The sequence below is a fragment of the Hemitrygon akajei genome, chromosome 29, assembly GCF_048418815.1.
Source record: "Hemitrygon akajei chromosome 29, sHemAka1.3, whole genome shotgun sequence".
Taxonomy (NCBI): domain Eukaryota; kingdom Metazoa; phylum Chordata; class Chondrichthyes; order Myliobatiformes; family Dasyatidae; genus Hemitrygon; species Hemitrygon akajei.
The window spans coordinates 28671356-28691810 of record NC_133152.1 but is presented as its reverse complement, the minus strand read 5'-3'; the positions used below and the strand labels follow the sequence as shown (position 1 = coordinate 28691810).

The following is a 20455-nucleotide window of genomic DNA, read 5'->3' as shown; positions in this document are numbered from 1 at the left end:
CTGCTTCAAAGATGCGAGTGCAGAGAACAGAAGGAGCCCCAGTGAATGGCCTCTGGGCCAACTCTCCCACTGCACTCACCAGATAGTCACTTGGATAGCATTAAGGCATGCAATGTTAACCTGGCACAAAAAATAATACAGATTTGTTCTTAAAATGTCAGCATAGAGTGTGACATACACCACATGTACCAAGACATTATTGAATTAGACAGAATTCTGCCCGTTAGAATGTGTACAGATCTACAAACTCTTTATTGGTCCTACTAATAATACAAAACTTGGACATTTGAGATGCCACCTCAAACGCTGGCACAATGAGCCAACTTACAGGTTAAAGGTAACAGTTAAATAAATAAATGCAGTAGCTGCAAATACAGGCAGTGAGATATCCTGCAAAGCAATTTTCGTTTTTTTGAACCGTTCCCGGGCTTAAGAAACAGAGGCTGGGTAAAAAGCAAAATTCTCCCTAGCTGATCCCATCAAACACCCCGGGACAAACCCAGCACAGGCCCTATACAGATTACAGCTCTCTTTCAATGTCCAGAATAACGATTAAGATAGACGTTCTAACTTTATTAAATACACCCAAACAGGCAAAAGTTAAATGACTGGAATGTTCAGCCCTTGGGGCCAGCTTCTTTGGATTGTGATAGAGAAGGTGATGTGGCAGGTCACTGACTGAGGGTCTGTACAAAGTTAGGGGCACTCCTCCAGTGGAGAGCAGCAGGCACGAGTTGGCAATGGCTTGTCCGCATTGGTGCGGCCTCTGGTGGCAAGTCGGGGCACTGTCGCTGGGCGACAAGGCTGGGAGGATCTTCAGCTTGTCCCTGCTCCTGGCATCCATCATACCCATCCGTACTCCAGAGCCGCGAGGAAAGTTATGGGGAGGGGGCGGGGCATTCTTTACCTCATCCAGGAGGGCTCAAGGCCAGAGGTAAGAAGATGGCCACCCTTCCCTCAGCTCTCACTCTCAACTATGGGCACTGCTTACAGGACACAGTTACAGCAAGCACTTCCGTCAGGACCAGGGGCACGTAGCCTGTTTGACTCATGTGAACAGAAAGGATGAGGAAGGGGCACATAAATTCACAACCTTTTGGTCTCATCAATGACCATTTCCATGTTGCTAGCCGCTCAAACTTCAGCTGGTTCTTTCCCCTGGGGAAACAACCCCCTCCCCCCCCCCCCCCCCACGTACCCCTGGCTCCCCTCACTGACACTAAAGGGCAACAGACTACTACCAGAGTCAGAATGCCTGCTGATTTTTGCTATCGCTGGGTTAATGGACCGGAGCCTATAGGTGCAGATCTATAGACATCAGTGAGACAAGCGATTCAGGACAGCCTCAGACTCCAGAGGCATAAACACAGCTAGTTGGAGAGCTTCGAGCAAAGTGTGCAACAGAAACCTGAAGTTTATACAAAGAGAGAAGTGTGTGTCAGCGCACATGTATATTTATATATACACACTCTGTCTTCTCGGAACAGAGCAGCTTTTTGGCCCAGGGCACAGAGTGGGCCTCTCTTACTGCTGCTTACACCCTTCCCTCTTCTCCTTTGATTTCTGTCTCGCCAACCTCTCTTCCTGCCGCCGAGTCGGTGGCACAAATGTGGGCTCGGAGGGCTCGTCCAGGTAGTCGTAGAAACCGTCTGGTGGCACGGCCCGGGAGTGAGGCAACCCTGCGGCAGGGGGAAGAGCAGAAGTTTCTGTTTAGCCAGCGGGAAGGCATCAATACAGAGGATATTGGAAAAGCTGCAAGTGGCTGGAGTTGGCCCGAGAGGCAGGACTGATTTAGATGTACAGCTCTTGCCCTGTGAGATGTTACCTGGTGGAACTGGATGGACTGTCTCTGGCGAACACTTGGCATTTTTGGTTTTAAAGGTTGGATCTATCTCTTCAGCGATATTTCTTGGAAACAGATACCTACAGCAAAATGTTTAAAAAAAGCTTTAAAAATTTATTTTGAGACACTGATGAATAGCTCTAAAAATGCAATGTAGCTGTGGAAACTGTGGGTGTATGAACAGCCCCAAGCACTGGCTATATTTAGACCGACAGATTTCTCATTCACTCTGTAGGTGGAACCGTTTATTTCATTTAAAGATGGCAGATGAAGATACACAACTTCTGACTTTTCTATGGGACAAATACAAGACCATTTCAAGTCTCTATTCTGCTATTCTATCATGACTGATTTATTATCCCTCTTAATCTCATTTCCTGCCTTCTCCTTGTAACCACTGACTCCCCTACTCAGCAAGAACCTAGCAACCTCTGCTTTAAATGTATCCATGACTTTTCCTCCACAGATCCACCACACTCTGACTAAAGGAATTCCTCATCTCTGTCCTTGCATTCCGAGGCTGTGCCCTCTGGTCCTAGCCTCACCCACTATTGGAAACACTCTCTCAGCATTCACTATCTTGGTAGATGAGTTGGTCTCCGCTGTACTGGTGGTTGGGGTTAATACAGATGCCATGGGTGGTATTCAGGGCAAGGTGGAGGCTCCATTCATTCTAACACTGGAGCCACTGCACCCAGTTAATTCTCAGTAACTCCAAGCTTCAGGTTTACATAGTTGTAGGTAACTTGGAATAGTCCTCAGGAGAGGCAATCAGCAGCTTCAGGAGTAAAAGTTTGGGATGAAACAGAGGACATTCACATGTAGGATCGTGTGAATAAAACACGCGAGTCATTTTATGCGCTTAACAAAAGCCACTGCCTTTTCTTTCCATTACAAACAAACCAAACCTTACACTGACGTCATTATGTCAGACAGTCCTTTAAAGTGAACACAACTCAATGATGGCATTTGTGAATTAAGTAGAACAGTTTCTCTTATGAACAATATCACCCCTCACATTACGCAACACACAAACTCCCCTTTAGTGCGATGGCGACTGGAGTCACTCCCCCACCCACCCACTCACGCGAGTGTGTACCTCGACTGTGTCAGCTGCTCCGCTGGTGATGACCCTCGCTCTGGACTCTGCCCACCACTGGGAGATGGGAATCCTTCTGAATTCAGCCGCTCCTGGCGAGAGAAGCCCGTTCGACTCTAAAGGACGAAGGTGATTGGGTCAAAGGCGTTTCAGCAACACAGCCCAATTTCAACTCTCATTCCCCCAACCATTTCATTTTTAAAGGAGCTGCACAGATGGAGTTTCTGGCTGAACACCCACACTCCATATGGAGTTACAGGAAATGTCTAGATCCCAGTCACTGAGGAGACAATCCATTCAGCTTCAGGCCTTCGGGTGAACGGAGTTCATCCATCTCTTTAGCCAACAAAGGGCACTCGTATGGGTCCCAGCTAGGTCTGTCTGTTTGTCAGCTACATGGAACAGTCTATGTTCCAAGCCGACACTGGTGACTGTCTCGCACTTTTCCTACGCTACATCGATGACTGCATTGGTGCTGCTTCCTGCACCCATTCTGAACTCATTGACAATCCACTTTGCCTCCAACTTCCACCCTATCCTCAAATTCACCTGGTCCATTTCTGACAATTCCCTTCCCTATCTTGATCTCACTCTCTCTATCTCCAGAGACAGCTTATCCACCAATGTCTATTACAAACCCACGGACTCCCACAGCTACCTTGACTACACTTCATCCCACCCTGCTACTTGTAAAAACATTATCCCCTTTTCCCAATTCCTCCATCTCCACGGCAACTGCTCTCAGGACAAGACTTTACATTCTAGAACACAGGAGATGTCCTCCTTTTTCAAAGAAAGGGACTTCCCATCCTCCACCATCAATGCTGCCCCAACTGCATCTCTTCCATTTCACGTATATCTGCTCTTACCCATCCTCCTACCACCCTACCAGGAATAGGGTTCCTCTCATCCTCACGAGGTCTTGTCCCCACCAGCTTCCATGTCCTGCACATAATTCTCGGAAACTTCCACCACCTCTAACAGGATCCCACCACCCAAGCGCATCTCTCTCCCCCCCCACTTTCTGCAGGGATCGTTCTCTACGCGACTCCCTTGTCCATTCGCCCCTCTCCACTGATCTCCCTCCTGGCACTTACCCTTGCAAGTGGAACAAGTGCTACACCTGCCCCTACACCTCCTCCCTCACTACCATTCAGGCCCCGAACGGTCCTTCCAGGTGAGGCGACACTTCACCTGTGAGTCTGTTGGGGTCATTTATTGTGTTCAGTGCTCCTGGTGTGGCCCCCTGTGTATCGGTGAGACCTGACGTGGATTGGGAGATCGCCTCGTCAAGCATCTTCACTCCATCCACCAGAACAAGCAAGATCTCTCAGTGGCCACCATTTTAATTCCACTTGCCAGTCCAATATATCTATCTATGGCCTCCTCTACTGTCATGATGAGGCAACACTTAGGTTGGAGGAACAACATCTTATGTTCTGTCTGGGTAGCCTCCAACATCGATTTCTCCAGCTTCTGGTAATGCCCTCCACCCCACCCCTCCTTTGCCATTTCCCATCACCTTTTCCCTCCCTCACCTTATCCCCATGCCCCGCCCATCACCTCCCTCTGGTGCTCCTCCCCCCTTTTCTTTCTTCCATGGCCTTCTGTCTCTTTCATCAATCAACTTCTAAGCTCTTTACTTCATCCCTCCCCCCTCCAGCTTTCACCTGCCACCTGGTGTTTCTCTCTCCCCCTCCTGCCACCTTATAAATCTACTCCTCAGCTTTTTTTCTCCAGTCCTGCCAAAGGGTTTCAGCCCAAAACGTCGACTGTACTTTTCTCCCCCATAGATGCTGCCTGGCCTGCTGAGTTCCTCCAGCATTTTGAGTGTGTTGGTCAGAACACAACAGTGCCAAATACACAGCAGCAGAAAACCAAGAAATCCCCAGGACCTGATTTTCTGCATCCCAGAGCCATGAAAGAGGGAATAATGGACGCATTGGTTGTTGTCTTCCCAAATTCTATTAATTATGGAATGGTTCCTGCGGGCTGGAGAGTGGCAAATATAATCGCAGTGTTTAAAGAGGATGGGAGAGAAAAATGAAAAGTATAGACCCATTAGCTGGCAATGGTACCGGTGGAATTGCCGCAATCTATCACAACACATGTGATAACAAAGCAGCCAGAAAGTACCGAGAGAATTAAAAAAGGTTGGATTCATGCAAGGGGAATGATGTTTGATAAACTCACTGGAGTTTTTTTTGAAAATGTAACTGATAGAACAGGTAAAGGAGAACCTGTGGTTGGGGTGATCAGAAAGCCTCTGAAGTCCCAGATAGAAAGTATGAAAGGGATTGGGGTCAATATCCTAGCAGGGATTTTAAAAATGGGTGTAGACAGGAAACAACAGGGGAAGTGTGTATTTTTTCCCAGAGTGCACAGAGATCACTGTTGCGCCCCAATTATTAACCACAAAAATCAGTGACTGGGCTGAGGGAACCCAATGTTTCTAAATTTACTTTTGACACAAGGTGGGTGGATGTGTGATTTGTGAGGAATACAGAAAGAGCCTCAAGGTGCTTTAGATAAATTTGAGTGAATGGAAGATTAAATGCAGTGCAACATGGATGCATATGAAATTATTCATGACGGCAGCAAAAAAAAAGAGTATTCATCTAATGAAGATAGATATGGAAATGTTGACACTCAAAAGGGATCTGCGTGTCCTTGTACACCAGCTACTGAAAGCAAATAATTTGACGGTCAAGAGGCTTGGAGTACAGGCGCAATGTGTTTTACATAACTCAACTGGGTCTCCGTGAGACCACACTTGGGAGTGTTGTGTGCGCAGGTTCAATCTTTGCTACGTAGCTGCCATCAGGGGAACTCACCAGATGGACTACAACAAGGTGGGCTTGCCCAAAGAGGAAGGATGGGATTGACTAGCCTTGTACTTTGGAAGAACGAGACAAGACCTCATTGAAATGTATAGAATTTTCACAGGGTTTGATGGACTGGATGCGGGGGCGTGGGGCGTGGGGTGGGGGGGGTTAGCACAATAGTAGAGTCTCTACTTCACAGCACCAGGTTCAATGCTGACTCCAGATCGGAATCAGGTTTAATATCACCGGCATGTGTCGTGAAATTTGCTAACTTAGCAGCAGTTCAATGCAATGCACGATAATATAGGGAAAAAAAAGTAAATCAATTACAGTATAAATTATATATATTTTTTTTAGTGCAAAACAGAAGTTTACTTTAAAAAGAAAGGTGGTGTTCACGGGTTCAATGTCCATTTAGAAATCAGATGATAGGGGGGAAGAAGCTGTTCCTGAATCACTGACTGTGTACCTTCAGGCTTCTGTACCTCCATCCTGAGGGTAACAATGAGAAGAGGGCATGACCTGGGTGATGGAGGTCCTTAATAACGGAAGTCACCTTTCTGAGGTACTGCTCCTTGAAGATGTCAGATACTGTCTGTGAGCACTTTGCAAGTTCCTTCTGAGATGGCATGGGCCTCTCCCAGCTCTGGATTTCTCTGACATTGCAAAGACGCGTGGTGTGGCAGATTAATTGGCCGCAGTAAATACCACCCCCGCCCCGCCCCCACCCCCCCGCCACCACCAGTGTGTGGATGGGCGGTAGAATCCGGAGCAAGTTGATGAGAAAGTGGAGAAGAGGGAAATAAAATGGAATTCGTACAGGTTTACTGTAAATGGTGTTTGATATCGGAAATGGGCCTGGTGGTCTGAAGAGCCGGTTTTTCTGTGTTTCCCTTGGCTGTGCAACCTAGAACCAGTGGAGATAGGAGGTGACACTTCCTCACTCAGAGGGTAGTGGACCTGTGGAATTCTCTACCACAGAGGCTGCAGAGGCCGTGTTCATGAACACAGTCAAGAAGCATATAGCATTTTTTTTTAAGATACAAAAGGAGTCAACGGACTTCGGGAGAAGGCTGGAGTCTGTAGGAGATGTGCTGACAGGCAAGACTGTGCTGAATGATGATGCAGGCCAAGACTCCTGCACAATTTTTCCTCAGACCATAAAAACATAGGAGCGGAATTAGGCTGTTCATCCTTTCGAGTCTGTCCCACCATTCACCCTTATTAATAAAGAACGGACCAGGCTCGGCTTTAACACACCCTATGACTTGGCCTCCACAGCCGCTTGTGCCACTGAATTCCACAGATTCAATATTTCTCATGCCAGACGTGGAACACTCTTCCTTACCCGCCTCTCCCACCTCTCTGGGGAATTGCTGCTCTCTCCGGAGCACGGTCTCCTGAGCTCCTTGGACTGCTTGTGGGCTTTCAGCTCCTGTCTTTGGATGTACCGGGCAATTTCCTGAAAGTCACAAATTTGGTCTCGGTTAGGGCTTAGCTTTTGGCATCAAAGGCAATGCAAGAGGAGCAACTGTTTGCATACGGGAGTGCGGGGGTGGGGGAGCTGGAGTGCCAGACAGGGGTGGGGTGAACCAGCTGGTTTTAGGATAACGTGGAAAACAGGGCTGTGGTGAGGAAAGATCGGGGATGAGTGTGTCTCAAAGGACAGCCCCCGCCAATCTACCCTAGAGCAAACAGTCCCTAAGCCACACAAACAAAGAGACCAGTTCATTGCCAAATATTTAGAGCTGTGGTCAGTACTGATAACAATTACATTCTCATGAGACTGAAGTGACTCGAGAAGGAATTTTTACGTCCCGAGAGGATACTTCAAACCACATCTTAATTTCAATAGAAATATTGTATTTATATGTCTTATTTTACATGCAGTTTGGTTCTTGTTTTATTATGTGCAAAAGCAAAGAAATCACGATGGTCTAACCTCGGTTGGTAAAATGTTACTGAGCACTTTGATGATGACATCACGTGCCTCAAGTATAGTGGGGCGTCACTGTCAGGGGGTGCCTGGTCCAATTGTCCAGTGGGCAGCAGTTAACACAAAATGGGCTCAAATATTTCAACAGCTATGAATTTGCTTGCTAACACGAGGAAACCTGCAGATGCTGGAAATTCAAGCAACACACACAAAATGCTGGTGGATCACAGCAGGCCAGGCAGCATCTATAGGGAGAAGCACTGTCGAATTTTCGGGCCGAGTCCTGACGAAGGGTCTCGGCCCGAAACGTCCACAGTGCTTCTCCCTATAGACGCTGCCTGGCCTGCTGTGTTCCACCAGCATTTTGAATTTGCTTGCTATGCATGATTTACTTAGTAAAAAATAGAAGCAGATGTGTTTTTTTAAAAAACCATTTGCAGGCAAACATTAAAAAACCCCTCAAAATTAAAAACAAACATTGAGCACAAACATCTCACCACAGACAGAGGAAGCCTGTGAGCTATTTAATAGGCAAGATGGTCTCTCAGACAAAGTTCAGCCTGCTTTCCCTTCTACCGCTGATTGGTCAGGAGCAAGGAAATCTCCCCAGTTCTCCACTGCAGTATTGTGGGATCGTTCTGTCCATCCCGTGGGAACGGGTGTGCTTCAGCCTTTCTGCACTTCTAGCCACTGCAGCACTCTCCAAAGCACTTGCATGGGTCAAGTCACCTTGTGGAGTCGAGTTGCCCACTGTCCTGACAACCCAGTCACTACGGCCCTTAACGGAAGTTTCACTTGCCACAAAACGCCTGAAACCAGCAGGAACCTTGTCATTTCCTTGTGTATCATACATAACAAGATATTTTTAAAATTAGACAACACTTCCCCTGCTGATGTGTGCACATTCCAAAATGTTGCATCTTTGAGGTACATCACAAACTTTGCTTTGTGGATCGAGAACTGGCTTGCCCACAGAAGGCAAAGAGTGGTTGTGGACAGGTCATATTTTGCGTGGAGGTCGGTGGCCAGTGGAGTGCCTCAGGGATCTGTTCTGGGACCCCTACTCGAGATTTTTATAAATGACCTGGATGAGGAAGTGGCAAGATAGGTTAGTACATTTGCTGATGACACAAATGTTGGGGGTTTTGTGGATAGTGTGGAGGACTGTCTGAGGTTACAGCGGGACATTGATAGGATGTAAAACTGGGCTGAGAAGTGGCAGATGGAGTTCAGCCCAGGTAAGTGTGAGGTGGTTCATTTTGGTAGGTCAAGTATGATGGCAGAAAATATTATTAATGGTAAGGCTCTTGGCAGTGTGGAGGATCAGCGGGATCTTGGGGTCTGAGTCCATAGGACATTCAAAGCTGCTGTGCAGGTTGACTGTGTGGTTAAGAAGGCATACGGTGCATTGGCCTTCATCAATCATGGGATTGAGTTTAGGAGCCAAGAGGTAATGTTGCAGCTATATAGGACCCTGGTCAGACCCCACTTGGAGTACTGTGATCAATTCTGGTTGCCTCACTACAGGAAGGATATGGAAAGCATAGAAAGGTGCACAGGAGATTTATAAAGATGTTGCCTGGATTGGAGAGCATGCCGTATGAGAATAAGTTGAGTGAACTCGGCTTTTTCTCCTTGGAGCAACAGAGGATGAGAGGTAATCTGATAGAGGTGTATAAGATGATGAGAGGCACTGATTGTGTGGATAGTCAGAGGCTTTTTCCCGGGGCTGAAATGAGAGGGCACAGTTTCAAGGTGCTTGGAAGCAGGCACAGAGGAGATGTCAGGGTTAAGTTTTAATTACGCAGAGAGCAGTGAGTGCGTGGAATGGACTGCCGGCAACGGTGGTGGAGGCGGATACAATAGGGTCTTTTAAGAGACTCCTGGATAGGTAAGTGGAGCTTAGAAAAATAGAGGGCTGTGAGTAACCCTAGTTAATTTCAAAGATAAGGACATGTTCAGCACAGCTTTGCGAGCCCAAGGGCCTGTATTGAGCTGCAGGTTTTCTATGTTTCTATGAACTCCAGCACACACACAGTTCAAAGGCAGGCTCTCAATCCAAATCATCGACCACTCCCCTGCCTCCACAGATGCCACTGGACCCAGTAAGTTTCATCAGCAGTTTGATTTTAGTTAAAAGTTGAAGTTACTGTTTCTGACAAGGATCCTGCAATAAATTCAAAAACTGCAAATGCAGGTCGTCAGTGGAAAACTAAAAATCCTGCACAGTGGTCTACGGGGATCATTAGGGTGTGGGGACTGGACACAAACTAATGATCCACATTATCCCATCAAAAGTCCTGGGTCAGATACGGAGCAAAGGTCCCAGGTGAGGACTGAGAATGCAATTCTCAGCATTTTATTAAATACACAAAATATGTAAAAGTTAGATCGGTGCTTGAGCCTCTGCAGCCTGGCTCGGATCTGTGACTGTTACCCACCCTGCTAGGACTGGCACCTACCGTTTCGCCACAGGGAAAGGATGAAAGAGAGAGCCATCAGGCTCCTTGGCTGTAGTCCACACCCTACTCCCACAGGGGGAAATCCCAGAGCTCTGAGGAGCTAATCCCAGATTCAGTGTCTGGGAAACACTTCAAAGCTGACCAGAACCTACCCCTGCCTGGGCATGCCCCACCTACCCAGGCACACCTCAGTGGTACCCTCCTGGAGGTCAGAGCCTCACTGGCCGACTCTGGCAATAGTCAATGTCTGATCCAAAGTCAATGCGTGGATGGGAAAGGTTGAGAGGAATATGGGCCAATCACAAGCAACAGGGATGGGCTTAAGTGGGTGTCTTGGCTGGCAGGGACCAGTTGGGCCAAAGGGCCTGTTGACTCTAAGACAATTGAGGGACAACATCTGGGGCAGGTTCGCTGTCTGAGAGTTTGCCCCCTCCTGGCCACATCACACCGATTACATCAGGCAATGAGACTCCAGCTCACTAATACCCGACATTAGTCCTTCTCATCCTGACCAAGCTCTTGGGTTATACCGACCTACCCAACCCCGTGCAGGAAGTCCTGAGAAACCATATCTCCCACCCGGAGAGACTTACCTCATCCTGTGCAACTTGCGCAGTGCGAAAGTCCTCCTCTTGATTCTTTTGGGTCCTTGATTTCTGCAAGACATTTTTAAAAAAAATTTAAGCTTGAATTTATTAGTGAGACAAACTACTGGCAGTGAAAACGAAGGACGTGTGATAATGCACCCAAACCTCTCCCTCTTCCAGTGATAGACCATCTCAAGTCCTGAGTGTCAATCTGACAAAAAGCACTGCCTCGTTTCCTTCTCTACCTCACGTAGATCTACAGTAAAACCTTAATACAGGTCAGACCCCATCTGTCCTCCTTATAAAAGCAGCGATTCCCAACTCTTTTTTTTTTTTTAATGCTGTGGAGCTTTACTATTAACTGAGGGATCCATGGACCCCGAGACAGGGTCTCATGGACCGACTGGAGGCAGGGGACTGATTGTTTAATGTGCAAGTGTGATGGAAACCATGCAGGCTGCTTTGTTCTGGCTGCTGTAATTATAACATCAGACTTCTCCACAATTTGACAGCTCAGAAGATGTGTCCTTCATCCAACATCTGACCTGCTGTTGTGGCCATTGTACTTATGAGGCTGGCCCAGTTGAGTTTCTGGTCAATGGTGACCTACAAGATGTTGAGAGAGAGGATAATTGGTGGTAAAGCCAATGTCAAGGGTGAGTGATCGGATTCTGTGGGCAGAGTCAAGATGGTACTGGTGAATTATTTACCAGGCTACTTACAAATCTTTAAAAACTTTTTCTGAATCACTCACTGCAATCTGCAGCCTGCAACTTCCCTTTAAGCAACATACTTTTGAACTCTCTTAATGAACTAGCAATTTCACAATCTTATAAAGGTTGGACTTAAATCTCAGAAATGCAGTTATAGCACCTTTAAGTGAATGCAGACACATTGCCACGGGCAGAAGGGGAACTCCAAGCCAGGCTGAAATGTCGAGGAATAAAACTCCCTCTACCCAGCATCTTGGAGAACGAGACTGAGGACCTAAGGGCAAGATTGCTGTTTCGGAAGGAAATGAGCCATTGACGTGTTCTGTGTTTCACGGAAAGGTGGCCCACTCCAGATGCTCTGACTTGTTAGCAAGACCTGAGGGCATCTCAATACACTGGATGGACTTGGCTGCTGATTTGGAGAAGGCAGAGGATGTGGTTCTGGGTTTCATAATAAACTCTTTGTCATGCTCAGACCCAGCGTCGTTTCCCCAACCTGGAATATCTGATGATTAAGTGACGACCATTCTACTTATCAAGACAGTTCTCTCCCATGATCCTGACCGCAGTGGACATACCGTCAAAAGCAGACACTAAACAAGCACTTGAAGTTTGATTGCTGTGATTAGCAAGCACGAAACAGCCTACCCTGATGCCTTCCAAATGATTGTTGGGGGCTTCAGTCAGGCTTGTTTGAGGAAAACTCTGCCCTGCTATCATCATGTCACCTGCAGCAAAGGTCCCAGCATACTTGACCAATGTTACACGATTATTAGGAATGTCCAAACCACATTTCAGGAGATCTGATCACTCAGCTGTCCTCCCCCTACCTACATACAGGCCGAGGCTAAAGAGCACGGCCCAGAGACGAGTAACAAAGAGGTGTCACCTGAGACAGAGGGGTGGCTATGAAGTTGCTACAAGTCAATGAACTGGATTGTGTTTAAGAACTCATCAGAAGATCTGAACAAATACACCACCATCATCACAGATTTTATTAAAACAGTTGTAGGCAAGTGTGTCCCCACAAAATCAGTCAGAGTCCTCCCCAACCAGAAGACTTGGATGAACCTTGAGATCTGCAAAGTGCAGATCAGTGGCATTTAGGTCTGGTGACTAAATTAAATGCCAGAGTTTCAGATACTATTTCTGGAAAGCCATCGCACGTGTGAAGTGGCAATTCCAGACCAAACTTGAGTCACTGAAGAATGTCCAACAGCTGTGGCAGGGCTTGAGTGCCGTCACCTCCTACAAAGTGAAACTAAGCGACAACAAGGCTTCGATCCCCGGTGAGCTCAATGGTTCTATGCTCACTTTCACAATCAAAACATGGAGGCACCTTTACGAACTCCCTAGCCCCCGAGGACCCTGTGATTTCAGTCTCTGAGGCCAACATGAGAGCATCCTTCAGGAGGGCGAACCCACGGAGGGCACCCGGCCCAGACAGGGAACCTGGCCAAGTACTAAAGACCTGTGCTGGTCATCTGGCTGGAGTATTCACTGAGATCTTCAACCTCTTGCTTTGACAGTCTGAGATACCCACCTGCTTCCAGCAGGCTTCAAATAATGTGGTGTCTAACAAGAATGTGGTAACCTGCCTCCGTGATTATCATCCAGTAGCACTTCCATCCACTGTGATGAAGCTGATGAGGAAATATACGAACTCCTGCCTGAGAAGCGACTTGGATCTGTTCCAATTTGCCTACAGTCCGTTTCATTGGATCCTTGTGGAATATTTGTACAGTGAAGATAAATACTTCAGAATGCTTTTCACTGACCGTAGCTCAGCATTCAATACTCTCATCCCCTCAAAACTAATCAATAAACTTCAAGACCCACGCCTCCATGCCTCCTCGTGTAACTGGATCCATGATTTCCTCATTTGCCCGAGGAGTTCTGTCTTCACTTGGGTGAAAGTAGAGCTTTTGGTATCCACTGACATCGAATTCAGCAGAGCTCCTTGACGACATCAAGTCGAGTCACTTTTTATTGTCATTTCGACGATAACTGCTGGTACAGTACGCAGTAAAAACGAGACGACATTTTTCAGGACCATGGTGCTACATGAAACAGTACAAAAACTACACATAATTAGTTAAGTGCTGCCTGGATGAGAGCGACTTCTTGATGAAGTCGGTCTCTGCACGCACCTGGAATTCAGACCCCTGGCCCATGTTCAGACCAAGACTTTGATTAAGTTTGTGGGTGTGGGGGCAGGGTGGGGGGAGGGAAGCCAAGGCATCTGGCAAAGCCCAAACTGAGCATCGGTGGACCGGCAGCATTGCCGACAACCACTTCCCTTACCGTGCCATGGATTGAGAGGGGAATGATTAGGTTGTCCTGCCTTTGATATGGGGTACACAGATTAACTTTCCCCAGTGTTAAGAAAATGCTGGTATTGTAATGTTACTGGGAAAAGCTTGGCTACAGGTATGGAGCTGCAGAGTAGAAGACTTCCATATAGATGAGATATTGACTGGTTCACAGGAACCAGCAGTCTCTCGTGGAGTTAGCTGAATCATTTAAAGTCAGGTTGGTTCAGTGGTGTGGTGAAGAGCCCAGGAGGAAGCAAAGATTGCTCACTTTGTTGACAAGTGCTTCTACGTTTTGGTACTACTCAGCGATGGTGGGGCCCGGTAACAGAGGATGGGGAGTCCTTAGAACCTTCTCCTGCTGTTTGATTGCCCACCATTTGCAACTAGACTCAGCAGGATTGTCAGGCTGGCCGGTGCACGTGGGTATACTTCGTCCTATCTATCACATGCTGAATAACTGCGTTACTCCGAGTTTTACCTAGTGCCCCGACTACCCACTGAACCGAGTCTGATGCTAGCAGGGCTGGAGGAGGGTTACAGGGAACCCTCAGGAAACATTACGTGGCCTTCACGACAACAAAAAGGCTATTTGCTTGATAAGGACTGGAAGTTGGGAGACCTGACGCTCAGAGACCAGGACCAAGGACTGAAGGACGGAGGTGGTCCTGGGGTTAAAGGTGCATGCCTGTTCTATGTGCGTGTGAATGTACTGAGGGGAAAAGGGGCTTGCTCACTGCTGTGTTGCTGTTGCCGCTTGCATTTCTTCTGCTGAACACTGTGGACGTGCTATGCCAGCACTTGCCGGCTGCCCCCAGTACACCTTTAGATGGTGTTGGTTGTTAAGCAAAAGATGCATTTTGCTGTTTGTCGTTGGCTACGTGTGAAAGATACAGAATGTGAATTTGAATCCGAGAGACTATGTGATAGAGCAGCCTAGCCCCTCACGAATGATGGATCCACCCCCCCCCCCCCAGCACTCCAATCAATCCCACATACCAGCTGCATCATCCTCACTTCCTCCTCCTCCTGTAGGAGACGGGCCAGTGCCTCGTCCCTCTGCAGCTGCTCCTCGTCAGCGCCATACTCAACTCCGATGTTCAGCTCTGCAACCTTCCGATCCAGGGAGTGCCCCTCCTGTCCACGCCACGGCTTCTTCCCTGGTTAAGGCGAGAGGCAACAAATGAAGCAATGACCAATTCCCTCCCAGTCGTGCGATTTGTGTTGGCACGGCAGGGCAAAGGATTATGGATCACCAACAGAACCCGCTGCTCCTCACGCACAAATGGAATTTGGCTGTTCCACTGTGGGGGTATCACAGGCAAAATCTCCCTGTGGACATTATCTGGGTGGGAAGTGGTGGAAGAGTCACTGAGGACATCAGGTGCTGAAGGGGTGACTGGTGGCTTGGTTGTGCAGTCCTGGGGTTTTCTGTCAGACCAGGAAATAACAGAAATGGTTTCTGGGCTGGGTTGTGCCACTCGGGAAATTCCACTGCTCACTTGCTGGCACGAATCACGACGTGTGCATGGCTTTGCATGGACTCCATTCTGAATACGGTAGTCGGCCAAAATCAGGTTCTGTACTTCCAACAGAGGGCCAGAGGTCAGGGTCCTCAAAGCCCAGCCTATAGTGCTCACTCCAGAGTGGGGAGGTTTGAAGTGTGCCAAGTCCAGTCTGGAGCCCTGACCCAAAGAAGTCTTTATCTCCCAAATCTCTCCCCAGCCATGTCCTAACTGACCCTCACACCCACCATTCATCCGATCCAGCACCCCGACACCACCCTCACTCCATCCTGATTCATGACCCACTTCACTACCATTTGAGATACAGATTCTGGACAACAAGACCTGACCGCCCCCCCCCCCCCCCACACCCACAACACCAGCGATCACTTGCAGCCCACCCCCACTCTGTTCACATGATCCACATGGTGCGGGGTTTGAAGGAGGGCAACTTGTCAGAGGCCAGTTCGGAAACAGCAGACACCCCCGGGCTGTTCTGTGGCACAGACCCACAGGTAACCCCTCCTTACGACGGCCAATTAAACCACCAGCGAATGCCAGGCGTTAAATCGCTCTGAGTTCCCCTTGTCACGTCTGACGCCACTGGTCTACCTCATCACCTCCTGGCACAACGTTCCCCCCCAGAGGGCAAAGTGTGAACATGGGGTCTTTGGCCAAGTGACTTCAGCTGCTCTCCTTACACGGACTCCAGTCGAAGGTGTGTGTCCCTGCCCCCTTCCGTTAAACCCACGTCCATCAGCTGGAAACAGAGAGCGCCCTTCCCCTGAGAGATCAGGCTGTGGGCCTCAAAAAGTGCTTAAAGCTCGGACACAGATCAGTAGATAAAAGCCCGTTCTGCTGGTGAGTAACTTCTCATTATCAAGATAAAGAGAGGCTGAATTATTTCATTTGGGAATGAATCCTCGAAGTGGAAATTTGGAAACTGATTAAACACTAACAACACTCTTGTATCAGTGCCTGCACAAGCCGGACTCCTGGCAGGAGGTGACCAGCGGAACTTCTGGAGTGGAGCAGCCCAGCCGGAAACCATTTCTGTCACTCCCAGGCTGCACAAGTAGCAAAGCAGGTTGTGTAACAGCATCAGTCATCAGGGTATATCTTTGTACGTTTCCTCTGTGTGGTCCTGCTTCCTTCCACATTCCAAAGAAGGGTTAGTAAGTCATGGGCGTCGGACGTGCGGCTGCCCTGCCCCAGCGTGACATCAGACTGTGCTGGTCACGGACGCAGGCGATGCATTCCACTGAATGTTCCAACGTACATGTCAGGAATAGAGTTAGTCTTCCTTTCATTCCCCCTGCACCTGATGTCCCCCGTGACTATTGATAAAGCTTTCAACAGGGACGCGAGGGTAAAAGGAAGGGATCTGATGGTGGGTCTGCAGAAATGGTTCTCGGAGAGAGGGTTTGCTCCGCGTAGTGACATCGATCAGGGACAAGCCAGCGTCTCACTCCATCCCAGCCGCAGGAGGCAGTCGTGGTTCAGTGGGCTGTGTCCTGACCGGGATTCTAGGATCATCAGGGATCCTGTGCTGTGCCGGGGGAGCCCAGCATTGTCAGTGGTGCTGCTTGTAATGAAGACTGAAAGATAATGCCCTGGGGTACTCAGGAAGAGATCTCCTCACCCAGAGGGCGGGGAGTCACTGAGCTGTGGAAGCTCAGATGATGCATGTATTCAAGGCAGAGATGGGGAGGAGAATAGATATCAATGACATGGTGGCGCTCATGCAGGGAAATGGTGCCAAGGTAAAAATCAGTCATGCTCTTACTAATAGCGGAGCAGGCTCAGTATGTTTCTGTCTCCATTACTCTCACATTAGCGAGGAAACCTTGCTAGATTACTGCTTGTGGGAACTTGCTGCGCACAAACTGGCTGCCACATCTCCCTCATTATCACAGAGTAATTCATTGACGGTGATGTCCTCTGAGGCTGGACTTGGTGTAAGGCGCTATCAAAATACAAGGATGTGGCCCTGGTTTACCCCTCTGTCGGTATGCCTCCTGTCTGGTTCCATACACCTCAGCCTCCAGTGCGAGTCTCCTCTGGTTCCTCAGCTCTTCCTCCTCCTGTAGCCTCCTGGCCACCTCCTAAAACACAAACCCATGGGACAGATTAGTTACAGCTCTGCTCAGGGACACTTGGCCCCTTCGAGTTTATAGACTCAAGCATGAAAATCCCATGCATGCGGCAGTCATTACACAAAAGCAAAAAGCCACACGTGCGTCAGGGCAGGCAGGGAGGGGGCAAAAATCGACAAGGAGCCCAGTTCAGCTTGATGTTCAGTAACAAGGGGGATAGTAAGCTGTTCAGCTTGACAGGGAAGAACAGACAGCTCATGGCTGGTGAGCTTCAGCACCTTCAGGGGAGGGGTCTGAACCCAGTGAGAATCAGCACCTTCAGGGGAGGGGTCTGAACCCAGGGAGAGTCAGCATCTTCAGGGGAGGGGTCTGAACCCAGTGAGGGTCAGCACCTTCAGGGGAGGGGTCTGAACCCCAGTGAGGGTCAGCACCTTCAGGGGAGGGGTCTGAACCCAGTGACAGTCAGCACCTTCAGGGGAGGGGACTGAACCCCAGGGAGAGTCAGCACCTTCAGGGGAGGGGACTGAACCCAGTGGGAGTCAGCACCTTCAGGGGAGGGGTCTGAACCCAGTGAGGGTCAGCACCTTCAGGGGAGGGGACTGAACCCCAGTGAGAGTCAGCACCTTCAGGGGAGGGGTCTGAACCCCAGTGAGGGTCAGCAGTTTTGACAACATTTTAAGCAGAGAGAGAAGTCCAAGTTTTCATTTTAGATTTATGAAATCTCCATATTTTTTAATATTACAAGGCAAGTTTGAGGACTAACTACAGGATTGTCAGGACGGGCACTCCGATCGGCACAGGGCAGCTTACAGCTCGGCAGATAGAACTGGGAAAGAATGAAACATTCAAGATGGTGAAGGCAGTCAGACACAGATGATTATATAAAGCCGAGTTGGTGGGGGATTTTAGCAAACTTTGACGTGAAGTGAAACAGTGATCAGTTTGTTTACCAGGAAGCAATGTTTTGTCACAGTACTGCTCTGTCCAAAGCAAAACCAAAACTAGGAGACTGGACCAGTGATAAATCACACTGATCTCAGTGAAAGAGGCTTTACAATAATGTGGGGATGGACAGCCTCCACTTCTGATCATCACCACCACCACATGAGTATCAGTAATTACTCACTGGATTACTAACTGGCCATAAAAATACTGAGACCCTTGTCCTCGTGGGGCCCACGGGATCTGAGGTTAACAGGGGAAATTCAGAAATGAGATACACTCCTCAGCCTTCCCCAGTGCTGTGAAATCCCTCCATCTTATTGTTCTCTGAGCTCTCTGCAGCCAGGTGCCAGGCAGAGAAGTGAAAATATAAATGATCAGGTCAACTGAGCAGAAAACTAGCACTTGAAGTTTAATCAAGGAAGGGGAGAGGGTGTAAACTCACGTAGAGAGAGGTGCAAAAAGGTACGTGAAGCAGTGTGCAGAATGGAGCAACATTAGAGCAAATGTCCACAGGTGCTCGTAGGTGTGGGCAGGTCGAGAGGCGGTTAAAGAAATGAATGGGACGTTATCATTTATTAGTGGAGGCATTGAATTTGAACAGAAAGGGACAGAAAAATCTGAGAAAGCTGTGGAGATATGGATCAGTTTGTTTTGCAGGAAACAGAGGAGTGCTCCAAAGTAAAACCAAAGCCCACACAGACTAGAACAGTGATAGATGGCACAGATCTCTGAGGCAGACACTAGTGTGGGGGTTGACTGCCTCCGTGTCTGATCTGCAGCAACAATTACGACTTTACTAACTGTCCACAAGACAGTTGGCGCGTGCCCTAGTGGGCAAGGCATCAGACTAGTAACCTGAAGGTCACTGGTTCGAGCCTCAGCTGAGGCTGCGTGTTTGTGTCCTCAAGCAAGGCACTGAACAGCACATTGCTCTGCGACATCACCGGCAGCCAAGCTGCTTGGGTCCTAGTGCCCTTCCCTTGGACAACATCGGTGGCGTGGAGAGGGGAAGGCCTGCAGCTTGGGCAACTGCCGGTCTCCCATACAACCCTGCCCAGGCCTGCACCCTGGAAACTCCAGGCGCAGATCCATGGTCTCTCGAGACCGACGGATGCCACCACCGCCACAAGACAACCACAGACTCTCACCCTCCCTGTGTCCACGGGATCCCAGGAGAGGCAATTTAGGAGGATGTTGTCAGGAATGGAAAACTGGATTGGCTTGCATTATTTCCTTTGGAACATACAAGCTGGGGGGCGGGGGTGGGGGGCCCAAGATGCACAAAATGATTGGTGGGGGAGAGGGAGGAGGTGAATCAGATGAAGTGAATAGGAAGGGTCCTTTGAAGAAAAAACGGGGAGGTAGGAGAGTGTGAAAATAAACCACCAGCTTGGGTGCATACAGTGCCTCCCCTTTGACTCTTTAACCCCCCCCCCATAATAAAAGGATACATAATAATTAAATTTACAGCAAGTGATTTTATACAACCCAAGAGCAATGAGGTGTTTTCACAGAAAATTCCATAATTGCACCGTTATGTAATTAAACACATTACATTCAATCAGAATCAGGTTTAACAGCACCAGCATATGTCATGAAATTTGCTAACTATGCAGCAGCAGTACATTGCGACACAGAATAACAGAGAAAAAAAAGAAAACTGGGAATTACAGTAGTATACACATTAAATAGTTGAATAAATAGCGCCAAAAAAAAGGAAATTTAAAAAAAAGTGAGCTAGTGTTCACAGGTTCAATGTCCATTCAGAAATCAGATGGCAGAGGGGAAGAAGCTGTTCCTGAATCATTGAATGTGTGTCCTCAGGCTACTGTACTCTCCCCTGATGGTAGCAATGAGAAGAGGGCATGACCTGGGTGGTGGAGGACCTTAATGATGGATCTCACCTTTCTGAGGTATCGTTCCTGGATTCTACAGAGGCTAGTGCCCATGAAAAAGCTGACTAATTTTATAACTCTCTGCAGCTTACTTTGATCCTGTGTAGTAGACCCCCCCGCCACCACCTCCCATACCAGACGGCGACGTAGCCAGTTAGAATGCCCTCCAAGGTACATACCGAATCTCCTCAAACTCCTAATGAAATATAGCTCTTGCCTTGCCTTCGTTATAGCTGC

General features: G+C 48.4%; 1 protein-coding gene across 4 annotated transcripts in view; it reads right to left on the bottom strand.

The window, feature by feature from the left end:
* Window positions 1-229: 229 nt before the first annotated feature.
* ccdc187 (coiled-coil domain containing 187) overlaps window positions 230-20455 on the bottom strand; it is a 58193-nt gene continuing 37967 nt past the window's right edge. For all 4 annotated transcript variants that reach the window (XM_073032027.1, XM_073032028.1, XM_073032029.1 and 1 more), the window contains exons 6-12: window positions 17282-17387; window positions 14777-14937; window positions 10759-10821; window positions 7116-7229; window positions 2943-3058; window positions 1826-1923; window positions 230-1679 (exon numbers count right to left, since the gene is read on the bottom strand). In XM_073032027.1, coding sequence (XP_072888128.1) covers window positions 1525-1679; window positions 1826-1923; window positions 2943-3058; window positions 7116-7229; window positions 10759-10821; window positions 14777-14937; window positions 17282-17387 — 813 coding nt within the window. In that variant the 3' untranslated portion in view covers window positions 230-1524. The remainder of the gene's footprint in view (window positions 1680-1825; window positions 1924-2942; window positions 3059-7115; window positions 7230-10758; window positions 10822-14776; window positions 14938-17281; window positions 17388-20455) is intronic.